The sequence below is a fragment of the Hemicordylus capensis genome, chromosome 1 (genome assembly GCF_027244095.1).
Source record: "Hemicordylus capensis ecotype Gifberg chromosome 1, rHemCap1.1.pri, whole genome shotgun sequence".
NCBI lineage: Eukaryota > Metazoa > Chordata > Lepidosauria > Squamata > Cordylidae > Hemicordylus > Hemicordylus capensis.
In genome coordinates, this window is record NC_069657.1 from 376918753 (window position 1) to 376936365 (window position 17613).

Genomic DNA, 17613 nt, shown 5'->3' on the forward strand with positions numbered 1-17613 from the left:
GACCACAGAGCCCTGCAGGAGGGATTTGTCACTGCCATCTCCCGCGGGCAGTATGAGATGATGCCTTTCAGCACCTTCTTATATCGCTGCTGCCCGATTTTGGTGTTCTCCATAGTCTGGGAAACACACCAGCGAGGATTCAAACCAGCAACCTCTTGCTCCCTAGGCAAGTTACTTCCCAGCTGCGCCATTAGGTGGCACCAGACTCCTAATAGTCCTATTGAAAAAAACCTCTCTCAAACGCAATGTAAGAATCGTCAAAGCCAGCGAAACTCGAGTTTGTGGGGTTTCTGGAGGACTGGCGAAGAATACTCAGTCTATGAGAGGATTCGCACCACTGTGGGATACACATCCGAACATGCGCGCGCTGTAACTAGACAAAGATTGTAGGTGCCTTGATCATAAGGTATGGACAGAGCTGTTAGTAGCTGTTAATGAACGCTCTGCAGCCTGCCCGCCCCCTTGGGCTACGACGAGGCGCGCTCAGAGCACGGTGCGCCTGCGCATTCCCTGCGCTTCCGCTATCTGCCTCTCCTTGGACGGTTACTGCCCGAAAGAAAGTTGGCGCCTGAGGTGACCGAAAAGGGTCGCTGCGGATGGTGCTGATGACGTGCTAGAAGCGCGCCGGCCGCTGGAGGAAGAGAGAGCGCGGGGGCGCCGCTTGGGTGTCGAGAACTTCTGGAGCGGTAAGTCGATGGCCTGGTGCTGCTTTGCCTCCGCTCTCCTCTCCTCAGAGCAACGGCCGGGGACTGCGGGCCTCTGAGGAAGGTCCCCGAGCCCCTTCGCCCAACGGGCCTGGCCGGGCGGCGGAGGAACCGCTGCAGGAGACGACAACCCGCGCTTCGCCGCTCCTCGTCTCTCTGCACGCCTGTAACGTCAGGACAGAGAGTTGACGGGTCCGTGCACCGTGTGAACCCCGGTCTGGGCCCAGCAGCCGCGGCTTGCTCGCCCCCAGGCCTGTCTCTCCTTTGCCTCAAGTACAAGGGCGGGCGGGAGGCGGCCCTCTTCTCGAAGGCTCTTCGAGTTTTCTGGGGCTGCCTTTGCGGGGTGGATGGTCCGGCTCCCGTCGGCGTCCTGCCTCAAGTGCTGCCTCTGTGGTTCCCCACCCGTGAGAAAAAGCCTGGGAGGCTGAGAGGTGGTGGTGGTGGTGGTGGTGGTACTGCACCTCGATTAGATATCAGCTCGATGTCCTGCATGTTTCCTCGGAAGTAAGCCTTGCTCTCTTCGACGAGACTTACGGGAGGTTGTACACAGGGTTGCAGCTTCTTGGTGGACAAGATTTGGACGGTGAAAAGACGCCCACTCGTCTTCTGTGACTCTTTCTTGTAACACAGCGCGACTTGCGTCCGAGTAAACCTATATACAGTTAGAGCATGTGAGGCTGAAGCTGGGGGATCGCCCAGCTTCCTTGAAATCTCTGGAAGGCGCACTCTAAACTGGAGGGATAGTGCGGTGTGGTTTCTGACATTTTTAGTTAAGTTTCAGCGGGTCTAAATTAAATTTGGATACTCTGATTTAAATGGGTTATCCTTCTCTGGACCAACATAGCAACAAGGAGTCAGGTTATTGTTTAGTACGGTCATGGTTGCACAACTTCTGTCCTCCTGCATATGTTGGACAACAACTCCCAATCATTCTTGACTACTGGCCATTGGGGATGATGGAAGTTATACTCCCAAAACAACTGGAGAGCCAAAGTTGTGCAGTCCTGGTTTAGGCGTTAATACTATACTAAACTTTCTTATTATGCTTAAATGCCATTTAAAATCCTGCTGCAACTGGTAAAGCTTATTAGTAAAACTTCTCTGGTGCAATGTAAATGTGTTTGGTGGAAGTTAAATGAATGTAATTTGCAAGACCAAGTACTCTTTCTGCATGTATGCTGTGCTCAGAGTCTGGATGCAGAAATGAAAGCTACTCATTTGTTATGCAGCAGTATAATCACCTCTGTGGAATAGTTTCTGGGAAGAAGAAATTCTGTCTATTTTTTATTTTTGCTACAAATTGAAATATTTGGTGCCACATTGGCAAGACCATTATATATTCCTGGCACAGTCCTTTGTCCACAAAAAAAAAGTGCTGTTGGAAGATGGCCTTCAGTTACTACTACTGTAATGCAGCCCTAGAGGAAACAAGGGCTTAATAAACTTATTACTGAATACAATGAGCTATATAAACCTGTAGTTCATGAGAAGCCCTAAGCATGTAATGTGTTGCAGAAATGACTGAACTTACAGTGAAGTTCTTATTTTATAGTCATTACATATTACTAAACCCCAGAGATGTGAATTTTGGGCAGTATAAAAATTGTTAAATAATTAATATTTTATAGTGATGGGGAAATGCTCCCCATTACTAGTTTTATCAAAGAAATAACAGCCTGGCCTTGAAATTCTGCACAAGCATATTGTCTAGTAGTGTTGCTACACCATGATGTTGGGAAGATGAGAGATAAGATCAGACTAGGTCTATCTCGTATGGCAGCCAGATGCTTCTGGGAAACCCACAAGCAGGGCATGAAGGCAAAAGCTCTCCACCTCCTTTGCCCCCACACCTAGCAACTGGTATTGGGAGACATACTACTTCTGGACCTGAAGGTTCCATTTAGCTTTCTTGGCTAATTGTCATTGTTTGACCTATCTGGCTTTGTCTTGTGAAGCCATGTAAGTTCTTGGCCATCACATCTTGTGGCATTAAACACCATAAACTTGTTTTATGGTGTTGGGAAGAAGTCCTTTTTTTGGTCTGTCCTGAATCTAGTTTCATTGTATGTCTGAATTCTAGTGTTATGGGGGAGGGGGTGAAATCTGTTCACTTCTTCCAACACCATGCAGCATTAAAAAAATCATGTATCTCTTTCCCTCCACCCCTAGCTAAAAAACCACCAATGCTTTAGCCTTAACTCATCAGGAAGGTACTTCTTGGTTGCTCTTTTCCAGTTCTGCAGTATCCTTCTAGTGACGGGACAACTTGAACTACATGTAGTACTTCATATGGAACTGCACCATAGATCTGTACAAAGGTATTACGAAAATTGTCCTAACCCTGTTCTGTGCACAGCTTTGTTCCATACGTGCATCACTTGTCTAATACGGATATGTTCAAGTTGCCTAGCAAAATAGTTTTAGGGCATGATGAGGTATCGTAGTCAGTCATTCTATTCATTTCTCTCACAACCTTGACAGTTTTGTGTCTTTAATAGTACTTTCTACCAGTTTGCCCTGAACAGATGTAAAGCCAATTGGCTTGTAATTTCCTAGTATCCTGGACTTGCTTAAATGTATTGTGTTGGCTACTTTCCAGTTCTCTGGTATGAAGGCTGATTTCAGTTACAAGTGTTACATTTTTGTTGGACCAGAAATTTCGCATTGGAATCCTTTAAGAACTCTTCTAAAGTCCAACAGCTTCCCTTGGTTGTTTCCTGCTTTGATATATTTCAAGAAATTCTTGTTGTTTTGTCTTTAGCAATGTGTTCCTTTTTTTCACTTGACCAATTTTGATTTCATTTGTTTTGCCAGATTCATATATGTTTTTTTGTTCTCGTTTGTGCAATACTTCCACATTTTCAGTGAAACCACCCTGCTTTTTATTGTTTTCTTGGCTCTACTTGTTAACCATGGCATGCTCTTAGGCTTGTTTAGTATCTTTCCTGATCTGTGGTGTACAAGCTTGCTGACTACATTGTTACTATTATTGTTAGACTTTTTAGAAATGAACATTTCCCCACAGAAAAATATGAAATTCTTATTCATTCAAAGAAGTTTCCATTTTGGAAAATGTACAACCCCACTTTAAATAACTTCCAAGTATCCTGAAGAGATATATATTGCATAGAACAGCAGCCGGATCTGTACAGTTTATTCCAAGTAAAGCCTTTATGAACTCCTTTATCATATTTGAAAATTAAGCCATATGAATCACAAACCTGTACAAAGAATTTACTCTGAGGACCTCTCCTTTCAGTACTACTACCAGTCACCCCCCACCCCGCAAAAAGGTAAAGCACAAAATAAGCAAATAATAGCAAACAAAAACTGGCATAAGGACTATAGAGTGTTGGAGCTACTTGACTATTTTGGACTGGCCTGGTTTCCAAGCTGTGCCTGTTAGGGTGCCCATGAAGAGAAGGCAATCTCAGAATTCTTAAATAAAAACACATTTGTGCGTTAGAGAGACACATTTCAAACAGGATAAGTTTGAAGATGTCAGATTAATGTTCATTTAAAATGCCTTGTTTTATTTGAAAGCTATAACATCCATTCCTCTCTTTTACCTGCCAGAGGTGAGAGTGTAAAAGAAAGATAAAGGACCTAGCAAGAGGCTTTGCTTAAAGTCCCAGAAAAACAGGGAAGGCTGCTTGCTTGTTAGTAGAATAACTATGCAGAGGAAGTGCCAGTCCTCACTTTCCCCCTCATTCTCTACATCTCTGAATTTTGCTATGATTTGCCAGTGGCATTTTTAAAAAGAAAAGAGCTTCCAGCAAATGCTGAACAAATCCAGTACCTCCTGAGGGCTTGGTCATGGTGCTGAGTGAGGGGGAAAGGGCTGGCTTCCCTCTGGAGAAAGGGAGGCTGAAAAACGTTAGCCAGGGCTCCTACCTGTTCTGAACTCTGTTTGCTTACAGACTGGGTGCTCCCATTGTGCACATAGATCTACAGAGAGCCTGCCTAGAAGGACCCTGGGAAATCTGATGACTGGGCTGGCCTTGTTTACTGGCTATTGGTCAGAATGGGTGCCTGTAAGCTATTCTGACTTCTGATTGAATGGGGGCTGGGCTAGCCCCTGCCCACTCTTAGGGAGCGGAGAAAAGAAAGGCACATCCTGATTCGTGCTGAGGCACTAAATTTTCCATTTGGGTAGTGACGAAGTATGGTAATTACTTCATTTGGGGGCAATGGATCCCACTGAACACCCTAAGACAGAGAGCCAGTGCTATCTACTGGCAAGCAGTGTGAATGCAAAAGCAACATTCATGCAAAAGAGACAGACACACAGAGAAAGTCAGAGAGGAAGAGATGGTATGTTTGAGAGAATATGGTGTGTGTGGCAAGAATGAGGGACTGGCAAGTTGAGAGGCAACACCCCCTCTGCCCCAAATGAGGATCCTCCTCTGTACTGAAGGAATGATGTAATGCAATTTAATAAAACAAAACTCAGCTTGCTGTCATATGCTTAACTATAAACAGTCTTTGTTCTAGTATTACTGGGCTTAGGAAGAGACAAAGATCAAGTATCTGCTGTCTTTACGAGAGTAGATTTCTCATTCTTCCAAGGTGAATGATTTAGTTTAGAAAATTGTGGGTATGTTTTTTAAAACAAACCGGGGGGGGGGGGACACCCCATGGCTATCTATCTGTAGGCTTAAATGTAGTATTAGATCTATGTAGAGAGCAACATACAGTTAAGTAATGTGGGAGCTCTGGAGAAAGATTTGCCAGTTCAGATATGTAGGTCTAGAATGCAAGAGCTATCCTGCAAAGGTCTCAGCTGATGTCACTGATAGGAATCTGAAGGAAGCATACTTGCCAGGACAGCATAATCTGAATAGTGAAAAACGATCTGATCTGGTGCAGAGCATCTGCACCCCTAGTTCTCCCTGTCTCTCCTTCCCATCTTCATCCGCTGCCCTGCAGCCCCAGTTCGTTCTCCCCCTCCCAGTCTACTTTCCCTCACCAGCTTGCGCTTTCCCTTGCCAGACAGCCTGGCTGGTGCTTTCTAGTTCTCCCCACCATCATCTCCTCCCTCGCCCTCCCCATTGCCGCCACCATTTTCTCCCACCCACCCCCGCCCTCTCCTCATGCCCTCGCCCACCATTTGCCCGCCACTGCTGTTATTTCACCAGCCAGGTGGCTACTGCTGCCACCATTTTCTTCCCCCTTCCCGTTCCCGTCACTATCCAGCAGCTCTCCAAACTCCCATGAGAGTTGCCACACATGGGATTTCCACGGGTATGCCTTAGTGAATTATATATAAAGAAGATGTTTCACAGGTAGCTGTACAGCAAAGCATTATATGTAATGACTTTTACTGTAAGATAGGCACGTCATGAAGCTGTTTCCCTTTCAGGCTTGGAATCCTTACTTTAGACACCTGTGAGCTGGTATTCTTCCAAATATGACAAGACTCTCTGCGTAGCTAATAGCTGGGATGTTTTAGGAAAGAGTTCCCCTTAAGGCTGATGGTGTCCAGCTGCTTTTTGGACTAAACTTCTGGAAATTCTTGCTGCGTGACCAGAGACGAGACTGCTGCCATGGATCAAAACAACAGGTTACCACCCTACGCCCAGGGTTTAGCATCTCCTCAGGTAATGAATGTGCAGCCTTGGGAATGTCTGGAAAATGAAACCTTTAGAGCAAATTATTTATTGGTGCCTGGTTTAAAGACTGATACAGTTGAAGAGGTTGGCCTTTCTTACTTCCCATCATTCAGTGGGAGAGGTGTTGCTAAGTGCTGACACAATTGCTAGGAGTCAGGAGCCTCTCCAGCAGTGTCTACATGGTTCTCAGATGAACAAAAGCAGTACGGCCATTCTGCTCTTGGGTCAGTGGAGTGTTGTGTTTTATGTAAACCTGACCTTGTTTCCCCTGAGCCACACTTTAAACCCTCTTGGTAGAGGTGTAACTTTGCCCCACCTTTGCAGCAGATGTGTTTGGATCATTCTGTCATTCCTGATGTGTTACAGCAGAATTATATGCCTTCAAAGGAAGTGCACAGACATACAAGGGTAGAATTCTTCAGGGAGCAAATTGTTCTTTTATACACTGTTAAAAATAAACTTTTACAGATATAAGGGTAAAATGTGCCTCCAGTTTTTTAATTTTAGGGAGGAGAAGGATACTTTCACTTTCAGAAGTGTTGCAAACACTAGCTTAAAATGATTTCAGTGTTAGTGAAAGCATCTTTGGGATAAATCCTCTTTTGATAGTATTTTTTAAGTTGAAAATTTGATTCTGGTATTGGTACCCAAGAATGACACAAATTCAGATTTCTCATATAGGATTCAGAATGAAATAATGTGACTCCAAGGAGCCAAAAATGACCTTGTGAACGAAGTAAGGCACTCTTCCCTGAGGATTGTAGTTAACAGTGCAATCCTAGTCATGTTTATTTGAAAGTAAAGTCCCATTGAGCTCAGTGGGGCTCACTTGCTCGTAAGTGTACTTCAGTTGCTTGTGCATTTGCATTCTGGTCATACAAACTTGATCCTCTTTATGAAAGTTGAGAAATGTCAATGGTCTGCAGCATGCTTAATTGTATTCTTTGCTTGTAGAGTGCAATGACTCCTGGTCCGATGATTTTTAGTCCGATGATGCCTTATGGCACAGGGCTTACACCCCAACCTGTTCAAAGCACCAACAGCTTATCTATTCTGGAAGAGCAGCAGAGGCAGCAGCAGCAGCAGGCAGCAGCACAGCAGTCTACATCTCAACCAACACAGGGAGCATCCGGACAAACACCACAGCTCTTCCACTCACAGACACTTACCACAGCTCCTTTACCAGGAACCACACCCCTCTACCCCGCTCCAATGACTCCCATGACCCCAATAACTCCTGCAACACCTGCTTCTGAAAGCTCTGGGATTGTACCTCAACTACAGTAAGTGCTTGTCCTCTTTTCTCTCCTGCCACCTCACAGTGGTGTTTTGATGTTTGCATTAGTCAGCTATTTAGGCAGTATGAAGGCTGCCTACAGAACTTGGCTAGCAAAATATCTCTTGATGGCTTGGGTCAGGCTAACAGCACAAATAAAATACTCCATTAAAATGGTTAAAGCCATTTAATCACTGACCCCCATCCTCACACCAGCCCAAATAAGTCTTGCAGATATTCTTGGGTTTAAACAGGTATTCAGGGAGTCACTGAGATATGGCACTGTTGCAGAGAACTTATCTACATGCACTTGCTGTCCAGATCTGGTAAATGCATAGAAAATTCACAAAGGTGCTCTTGGTCATCTTATAATGGAATATAGGACGGAAGGTGACCTTTTAAGTATACAAGTAAGACACAAGCTATTAATGCACCTGCATGTTGGACTGAATGAGCTTCTATCGTTTTATGATAGTTCAGTTCTTCTTCATTGGCAATATTCAGACTATGGTTTGCCATCACAAGGAGCAACAGCAAGCCTTGGATCCCTGCATAAGGGACAGAGATCAGATGCTTTCACTTCCAATTGGCAGCAAACCATAATTGGCCACTGCTGCTGAATACAGCCATGTTTCTGAACCTTAGAATATTTTGGGCTAATGTTTTTCATGGTAAAAGCAAGACTGGTAAAAACTGTAGTAAATATAAAGTTCTTATTGTCACAGCTGTCTAGTGAATTCTAGGCAGTTTGACTTAAAAATGAATAAAATGAAAAATATTTATGGGAAGAAGATACTGGCTAAAGGATTTTTTGTGTACATCTCTATGTTCAAGAAAACCTAAAAAATACCGAAAGAAGGAAGGAAAGAGTTGGAATAAACCAGAAACTTATACATTTCATTTCAGGTTTTTAAACAGAAATTCCTGACTGCTGCGTCTGTGTCTCTAATGTCCTGTCAATACTGTAGCTACAAAGTTGTGCCTACTGTGTTCATAATCACCGTAATTATTAAAGTCTGTAGGATGTATGTTCATGTAGATGGGCACAGGACAGTTGCTCTGAGTCATAATAATCCCAGATGTAAATCTGACAAGCCAGAGTTGTTGTACTTTCATTGCTTCAACTGTAATGGCAAAACATAAATTCCAAATATGGAGTAAACCTAGTTTGGCTAACATGTTTCCAAATTGTTTCTAGGAATATTGTGTCTACAGTAAATCTTGGTTGCAAACTTGATCTAAAAACCATTGCTCTTCGTGCTCGAAATGCTGAGTACAACCCCAAGGTAAGAGACAATGGAAAGCTGTTAACACATTTTGCACACTGGCCAATAGTGCTCAGTGGTGATTCTGCTTTTGATAGCTCATATGGCTTTAACGTGAGTCTCCTTCAACTTATCTTCAACTGCAGTCACAAAGGAGGCGTCTTTGTGTCAATCAATCGTCTTTATTTACAATCATAGACCAGCATAAGAAAGAAAAACTACAACACCATCATATTTATGCTAACTAAACTAAACTATAATTTTAAAACCCATGCTAGCTAAAAAATAATTTTAAAACTCAATATGATTTTAAGATGCTTAAAATTGATAAACCAACAAAGCACTACAAATCTCAAAAATAGAGAATGGATAAAATATCGTATAAAAGCCACATAAGGGCAATATAAAACACTGTAAGATAAGAGAGCAGGCAGAGATTATAATTCTGCTGCTGGGAATGTTACCTGGCTATTACGTGCATCTCCACATAACAATATAAAAGACTGTGATATAAAACAAATTTAGATTAAAATTATACGCGATCCCGTAAAATACTCAGTAATGGAAAAAAGGCCTGCTGCCAGAGATGTTAACTGGCTATTAGACCCCAGCGAATCATGCATGCTTCCCCACAGAACCTGGCAACATTGTATGTGAGCAACCGATTGTCACCAGAGAGCAGTAACCTGGTGCAGTCTTGACTGGAGTGGCCAGGGGGCGTCTTTGTATGCATTGTGAATAAAAGTTGCAGGAAAAGCAGACCTCCAGATACCATGGTTCAATCCTCCTGGCTGGGGTTGTAACAGCAGCATTAAGAGACAGTTATGCAAAGTTAGCAGTATGATCAAGACTTGAAGTGCTCAGAAGCAGGCCTTGATAAATTTTATTTGGATCTGGAGCCAGCACAAAAATGTAGGACATTTTTACCAGACTTAGTTACCGACATTGCAGAAGGGGAGTCAATAGGATTTTCTTTATTCCCTTTACAAGTAACATACTTAGAACAGAAACAAGGCTGAGACAAATAAATGATGCCTAGACTAGAGCTTCAGAGGTAGCGTTAGTTCATACAATGACTCTACCTCTGAAGCTCTAATCTAGGCACCATGGTTAAATTTCTAAGCTTCCTGGTACCTGAGAATGTGTCAAGCATTGCTAATGGCTGTTCTAATAGAACAAACAGGGTTTGAGACAGACCCATCAGGACAAATGTTCACTGCTAGGTGCCAACTGTACAGACTATACAAAGGAAAAATGAATTGATGAGAAGTCAGTCAAAACGGTATTAGGGTACAGTGAATATAAAGCAGTGATATCAGTGAATATTCCTTGTCTAATACCGTGAATATCAAGCATAAAGAGAATTGCAGTTTGTTCTTCTTTCTTAAGCTTCTTGAAAAAGTAGTATTCTGGTTGTGCATAAAATATTGTCCAACCCAGACATTTCCTCTCAGCTGTACTTGTGGAAGCCAGGAGGGGAAATAGCTTTGCTGTTGGGGAATGGGAAAATTGTATTGGCCACTTCAGTGGGGGCAGGGAGCACCATTCCCTCTAAGCTGCATGCATGCGCACACACTCCAAGCCCCCCCCCCCGGCACAGTGATCCCTAAGGGCCACTCATTCACTGCTGCTCCCCTCCTCCCATAAAGTGCCGCCTCCTCTGTGACTCCCTCACACCGCCGTTCCCCGTTGCCTGGTATTGCTCCTGGACAGTTGCTCCTCTTCCTGTCCCTGCCACTTGGGAATTGGCTTGGCTCCCTCTGAGTCCCGTTTGCTGTCACCGCTGCCACACAGGCTCTTTCCAGAGCAGGATTGATCTTGCAGGGACAAGAGCCCATGCCTCTGCCTCTCCCTGCAGTTTGAGCTCTTGTGCAGGGAATCAGCTCAATCAGTGTCTCGTTTGCTGCCACTGCAGCCAGTTTTATTTTAAAAGGTTCCAGAAGTAAAGGCTGGTGTCAGCATACTGGGTCAGCTTGCGGGGTAGGGGTGGGCAGTGGGTGGGGAGGTATCAAACACAAGGCAGGTTGCAATACATATCTGGCATATTGAATTTGGCCCCGGGACTGCAACACTGGTACAGTGCATAATTGTTCTATAAATGAGGCATGAATTTCTGGTCATTGGATTTTTCTATTTAGGGAACTAGCTGAACCTACACAGAGCATCTGTGCGCTAGGACTTTGTTAAACTCCTTGCCCTCTACCACAGCCCCTGCTTTAATGCTCAGTGTCAGCCACCCACACTGAGCTGCTGCTCACTCGCCCCCTCCCTTGAGTTAGTGGACTTGCAAAACGCCCACTATCTTAGTGAAATATTTTTCTAGGACTTGGTTTGCCTCTGCAAGTATTGCTTGGTTGACTTATGGGTCAGGGTGCATTCAGAGTTCACCATAATTGCAATTTTGCAAAGGGATTAAGCATTTTTACCTCTTGGCACTTAGCAATGACTACCTCTTGTGTAACGCCTCAATGTGTTTTGTAGATGACCTATTGATCAGAGTGCATTCAAAGTTAACCATAATGGCAACTTTGGAATCTCACCTAGCAATGATTACCCCTTTAATACCTAACAGTGTTATCTGACTCCTGTGTCACTCCTGGACACAGGAAAAAGTCATTATCCACTGTTCTCAAGAGGAAGGAAGGAACCTCTTCTTGACCATGGCATTCTTGCCAAGTCACTGCACTCTTTATCTTTCAAAATAAGAAGTCCCATGTCAGCCAGTCATCATTGCCTATAAATATGGGCTCCATTGCCCCTTTCCTACCAGCAAGGGCCAAAAAGTAAATAAGTGTGAAGATCAAGCAAGAGAGGAGGAGGAGGAGGAGGAGGAGGAGGAGGAGGAGGAGAGCAAAGCATAATGGATGCCCCTTCAACAGTAAATATGACTTTGTACCTTTCCGCCATGGTTGCCAAGGCTGGCCAGTATGGGCTACAGAGTTACCCCTTAACAGTGTTTGCATTTTATGACATCCAGTGAAAGTTAAAATAACCTGAAATGATTTAAGACAGAGTATACATCTTGTGATAAGTTTTTTCTACAAAATCTGCTGGACAATCTTCTATAGTGCATGTGAAATAACCGCAATAAAACCAGTATGTATGTATGTATGTATGTATTTATTTATTTGTAATCCCAAGGCGGTTTACAGCAAAAAAAATTTTAACACAAGATGGTAAAAAAGACACAATTAAAATATTAAGTGGGGAAAAATATTAAACAAATCTGATTAAAAATTTAAAACAAAAGCATAAAAGCAATAAAAGCTATAAAGAGCAGCAGCAGAGAATCAATTAAATACCTGGGCAAAAAGCCAAGATTTTACACTTTTTCTAAAAGCTGTGATGGAGACCAAGGAGCGAATAACCACTGGGAGAGCATTCCAGAGTCTGGGGGCAGCAACAGAGAAGGCCCTGTCCCGCGTGCACGACAACTGAGCCTCACTCATTGTCGGCACCCGGAGCAGAGCCCCCTCAGATGACCTTGTCAAGCGGGCAGCAACCCTTGGAAGCAGGCGGTCCTTCAGGTATCCCGGGCCCAAACCGTTAAGGGCTTTAAAGGTCAAAACCAGCACCTTGAATTGGATCCGGAAACAAACGGGTAACCAGTGCAGCTCTTTCAAAATGGGTGTGATGTGCTCCCACCGGGCAGCTCCAGATAAAACCCTAGCTGCCACATTTTGCACTAGCTGCAGTTTCCAGATAGCAATAGCACTTACATTTATATACCGCTCTATAGCTGGAAGCTCTCTAAGCGGTTTACAATGATTTAGCATATTGCCCCCCAACATTCTGGGTACTCATTTTACCAACCTCGGAAGGATGGAAGGCTGAGTCAACCTTGAGCCCCTGGTCAGGATCGAACTTGTAACCTTCTGGTTACAGGGCGGCAGTTTTACCACTGCGCCACCAGGGGCTCATGTTCTTCAAGGGCAGCCCCACGTAGAGCGTGTTACAGTAATCCAGCCTTGACATGACTAAGGCATGGGTAACTGACCAGATCTGCCTTCTCGAGAAAGTTAGCTGGCGCTCTAGCCGAAGCCATGCAAAGGTACCCCTGGCCACCGCCTCCACCTGAGCTTCCAAAAGCAGAGCCGGGTCCAGTAATACCCCAAGCTGCATACTTGCTTCTTCAAGGGGAGTCCAACCCCATCCAGAACCAGTAAAATCTCCTCATCCCAATTGGCTCTTCTACGGACCAACATTACCTCCATCTTGTCTGGATTCAATTTCAGTTTATTAGCCCACATCCAAACTATCACAGCCTCCAGCCCCCTCACAGCCTCCACCACCTCCCTAGGATCAGGTGACAAGGAGAGATAGAGCTGAGTGTCATCTGCATATTGCTGACAACTCAGTCCAAGTCCCCGGATGACCTCTCCCAGCGGTTTCATGTAGATGTTAAACAGCATGGGGGACAAGACCGAACCCTGCGGGACCCCACTGGCCAATGGCCATGGAGCCGAGCAGTAGTCCCCCAGCACTACCTTCTGGACCCTCCCCCCAAGAAAGGACCGGAACCACTGCAATGCAGTACCTCCGATTCCCATATTCAAGAGGTGGCCCAGAAGGATACCATGGTCGATGGTATCGAACGCCGCCGAGAGGTCCAGCAGAACCAACAGGGACGCACTCCCCCTGTCTAGTTCCCGGCATAGGTCATCCACTAGAGCGACCAAGGCAGTCTCAGTCCCATACCCAGGGCGGAAGCCAGATTGAAAAGGGTCCAGATAATCTGTATCATCCAAGACCTTCTGCAGCTGGGATGCCACCACACGCTCTATCACCTTGCCCAAAAAGGAAGTTGGGCTGCAAAATGTGTCATCTGGTCTTATAAAGTGAAAATGATGGCTACTCTAACTACCTTACTAAACTCTGACAAGGAAAACATCTTTGGAATCTGAACCTATTGTATTAAAATATTGCACAAGTTAACTCTCAATGCTTCCAGAATTAAGGCGGCAATGAATTAGTATAGTACAGAAGCAGTTAGTGGCAGTGTTCTCTCTAACAGGGTTTCCCAGATGTTATTGACTACAACTCCTCCCAGAATCCCCAGCTGCAATGGCTTTTGCTTTGGGATTATGGGAGTTGTAGTCAGCATCTGGAAACCCGTTAGAGGGAACACTGGTTAGTGGTAGTACAAAATAATTTACTAATACCCTTGAGATTCTAATACTAATAACTTTTTTCTGTTCCTTTCAGCGTTTTGCTGCTGTAATTATGAGAATAAGAGAGCCACGTACCACTGCCCTTATATTCAGCTCTGGGAAAATGGTGTGTACAGGGGCTAAAAGGTATGAGCATCAATACAGTACAGGCAGTCTCCAAGTTACAAATATCTGACTTATATCCATCCATAGAAACAAAGCTCCATAAGACATTACAGAAAGGAAGCCCCCAACTTACACACACCAGTCTACACATACAAACAAGTTGTTACTCTTGGGAACTATATATGTTCCAGGTAATGAATCTCTGGCTTACAAATGGGTTGTATTCCAGACATTTGTTTGTAAGCTGGGGACTTCCTGTATCTGTGCTATATCTTTATTCAGCACTATTGTTTTCATTTGATTCAGGATCCAGGAAACAAGCACACTTTTAACACATGCAGTATGTACAACACTTTACTAGTATTTACTTGGTGGAATGATGATCTCTCTCTCTCTCTCTCTCTCTCTCTCTCTCTCTCTCAGTGAGGATCAATCTAGGTTGGCTGCCAGAAAGTATGCTCGAGTTGTGCAGAAGTTGGGCTTTCCAGCCAAATTCTTGGACTTTAAGATTCAGAATATGGTAGGAAGCTGTGATGTAAAATTCCCCATCAGGCTGGAGGGATTGGTACTGACACATCAGCAATTTAGCAGGTAAACAAAAGGGAACTGTTCTTCTTGACTGAAAGCTGCTACTTTGTACAAAATAGTGATTAGTAGTGTACAAAAAATACTCCTCTTAGTAGTTAAATTAGTGAAATCTATATCAACCCTGTTTGGGGGTAACAAGTACCCTGAGTTACTCAAACACTTAAATCTGGGGGTTGCATTAAGCATGACACCAGTGTAAAAAAAAAATCTACACTTTATTCCCTATTCTACTTTTATGGGGAGCAGTAGAACAAAGAAGAAAGCATTGGAGCATGTATTGTATTGCCACGGTGCTGTTAGCAATACTAGTACAGAAACGGTGGGGGCATAATGTACCCCATCACTATTAAATATGAAAAGACTCATAACATGAACATAGGAAAACCATAACCTGAGCTGTAACATGCAGTAACATAATTTGTCCATGCTAAATAGTCGAAACACAAGCAACACAATTCACCACTGTGTGAGTTTTTAAATGGGCTGTGATCTACCCCTGTTCCTCCCAAGCAGTAAAACAATGTGTTGGAGTCATTGTTGGGTGAGGTAATTTGGTGTAATTTCTGATTCTGACTTCACTACCACCACCCTGGCAGAGTAGACCCCAGAAATATCCAATGAGCATCATGCCCAAGTGAAGAATTACATACCTTCAATGTTGCTTTCATGTTTGTTGTTCTCTTCTTTCAGTTATGAGCCAGAGTTGTTTCCTGGTTTAATTTACAGAATGATCAAGCCAAGAATTGTCCTGCTTATTTTTGTTTCTGGGAAAGTTGTTTTAACTGGTAAGACAATGAAATATCTACATTGTTTGTACTTAGCTCTTTAAGTTGTAGTAGCAAGGGAGAATTCCCAAGAGTAATTAATGACTTAAGGAAAATTTAAACTGTTTGTGTTGGTGTACACCTATAATATTTATTTATTTATTGTTAAATTTATATATCGCCTCTCATTAAAACAATCCCAAGGTGGTTTACAGCAAATATAGTACATGTTGGTGATTTGGCTAGATATTATCTGGGGTATACCACTCTTCAACCAAAGTTCTCCAAGCAGTTTACATTGTAGTACATTACATACTACATTGTATCTAACTGTAGTAATAACATGCTGTAGAAGTTGGTGAATGCTTTCCTCTGCATCAACTATGCTAGGCTGTAAAGTGCTTGAACTGTGAACCTTTGCCATACAAAGAAGGTATTGAGGTCATTCACACAATCAAAAACTGTGTTATACCTGGATCTGTGAGCTGCTTGTGCTTCCGATTTCCAGTTGTGTGGAAGCAAAGTAGGAGGAAAAGCTACCCAGGCTTTCCTCCTACCTTGCTTCCACACAATTATTTCTACCCAGGTTTACCTCGTACTGTGCTTCCACACAACTGAAAATTGGGAACACACACAGAGCTCCCAAACCTGACAACTGTTTTTGATTGTGTGAATGACCTCATTGTCATGTCTCACAGGAAAAGAACAAGCCAGTGAAACCAGTAGCATCATGTTCTGTAAAACAAATGTATGCATTGGCTGTCATCCCAATGGTGCACATGTGCTTTTAACAAGCACAGCTGTTTAGCCCACAGATGTGTTTCTGTGTGTCAAAGAGCGCTTCTGGAGCAAGAAGAGAGTGGTGAAAATAGTCTCCCTCATGCACAAGAGCACCCATGCTTCAGAAGCAGGAAGGTTAGCACATATGCACTGTTGAGAAATTGGCCACTTATTTTTCAAAGATTTCTGTATAATAAATGTGTCTTCCTTCTAGGTGCAAAAGTCAGAGCTGAAATTTATGAAGCATTTGAAAATATATATCCTATTTTAAAAGGATTCAAAAAGACAACGTAACAGTTCCCTGTGCTTATCCCAGAAGTTGGGGCACATTAGAAAAGGTATTGATTATGGCACAGCAGTAAGAGACTTGCAGACTGCAACATCAGGACTTGGAGTATTTTTCCAGTTAGTGCCTACTTCCCTGATCTTCATGGGAAGGGAAGTGCTCTCTCTGTATTACTTCGGTATTGAATTACTGTGACTTGTTTCGGTGAGCTCTCTGAAGAAACAATTGTTTTATTTATATTTTAGCTTTTAAACATCTAATCTTTATTTGCAAATCTTACACTGGCAAGTTGGTTTAAGACAAACCATGTTGTCCAATACTTAACCCATTTTGGTTACAGTATTAAGTTCTTTTAACCATGGATTTTATAACCAGAAATTTTAATATTATGTTTTTAGACCTACCTTGTGCCAGATACATTCCCTATTTCCAGTGTTCAGCAGGACAGAATAAATTTGCTAATGAATACAGATGGCTGTATATATTTCTCCATTTGAGTTCTTAATGTATAGTAATTGCTGTTTCTAAAATGGGGTGGGGGGAATTAAATAGTAAAATCTGACTGCCTCATGCTGCTGTTTAATGTGCTAAATGCATGCTTGTAGAATGCTTAAATGTATTGAATTGGTTTTTATAAGACTTTTTCTTAACAGTGCAGTATTAAAGCAATGTGTTTTGACACTTAAAATCACTTTTTGATTATGTTACTTAACTTTGTGTTAGTATATAAACAGTTAGGTCTCAGTTCATACTGGCCCAAGCTGGTGCTCTGTCAACTAATTCTTCCTCACAGAGACAAGGTTTAATGAAAACTGGGTGCCTTGTACAAACACCAGATTTGCACTAGTTGCTACCCCCAAGGTGAGGAGGTGGCGGCAGCAAACTTACTTCATTACCTGAAGGTACTGCAGTGTTAGTACAAATCCTAAGCATGTCCCTGGCTTGGCTTTCAACTTGCCACCTTCTGGTAATCAACTTAGTGTAGACATGACCAAGTAGATAGACTTAATTCATATGACTGCTGGGTCATGGGTTGCAAAGATGGATCTTATAGAAGAGGAA

General features: G+C 43.2%; 1 protein-coding gene across 6 annotated transcripts; it reads left to right on the plus strand.

The window, feature by feature from the left end:
* The first annotated feature begins 16 nt into the window (after positions 1-16).
* Positions 17-17242, plus strand: TBP (TATA-box binding protein). 6 transcript variants are annotated; one of them, XM_053297883.1, is made up of 9 exons: positions 17-686; positions 2874-3022; positions 6067-6304; positions 7271-7599; positions 8791-8878; positions 14063-14154; positions 14557-14724; positions 15412-15506; positions 16480-17242. In XM_053297883.1, exons 3-9 carry the CDS (start codon positions 6251-6253, stop codon positions 16557-16559), a joined length of 906 nt encoding a protein of 301 aa, XP_053153858.1. In that variant the 5' UTR covers positions 17-686; positions 2874-3022; positions 6067-6250; the 3' UTR covers positions 16560-17242. The 6 variants fall into 6 exon arrangements, with proteins under 6 accessions (XP_053153858.1, XP_053153849.1, XP_053153839.1 ...); XM_053297874.1 differs by having other exon boundaries at positions 2940-3022; XM_053297895.1 differs by lacking the exon at positions 17-686 and adding an exon at positions 696-896.
* Positions 17243-17613: the final 371 nt, after the last annotated feature.

What these genes read in the sequence shown, in the direction of transcription:
- TBP (XM_053297883.1), top strand. Translation starts at nt 6,251, where the DNA reads ATGGATCAAAACAACAGGTTACCACCCTACGCCCAGGGTTTAGCATCT. An exon ending in AGGGTTTAGCATCTCCTCAG is followed by an intron (nt 6,305 to 7,270) that starts GTAATGAATGTG and finishes CTTTGCTTGTAG; the next exon opens with AGTGCAATGACTCCTGGTCC. An exon ending in GTGTGTACAGGGGCTAAAAG is followed by an intron (nt 14,155 to 14,556) that starts GTATGAGCATCA and finishes TCTCTCTCTCAG; the next exon opens with TGAGGATCAATCTAGGTTGG.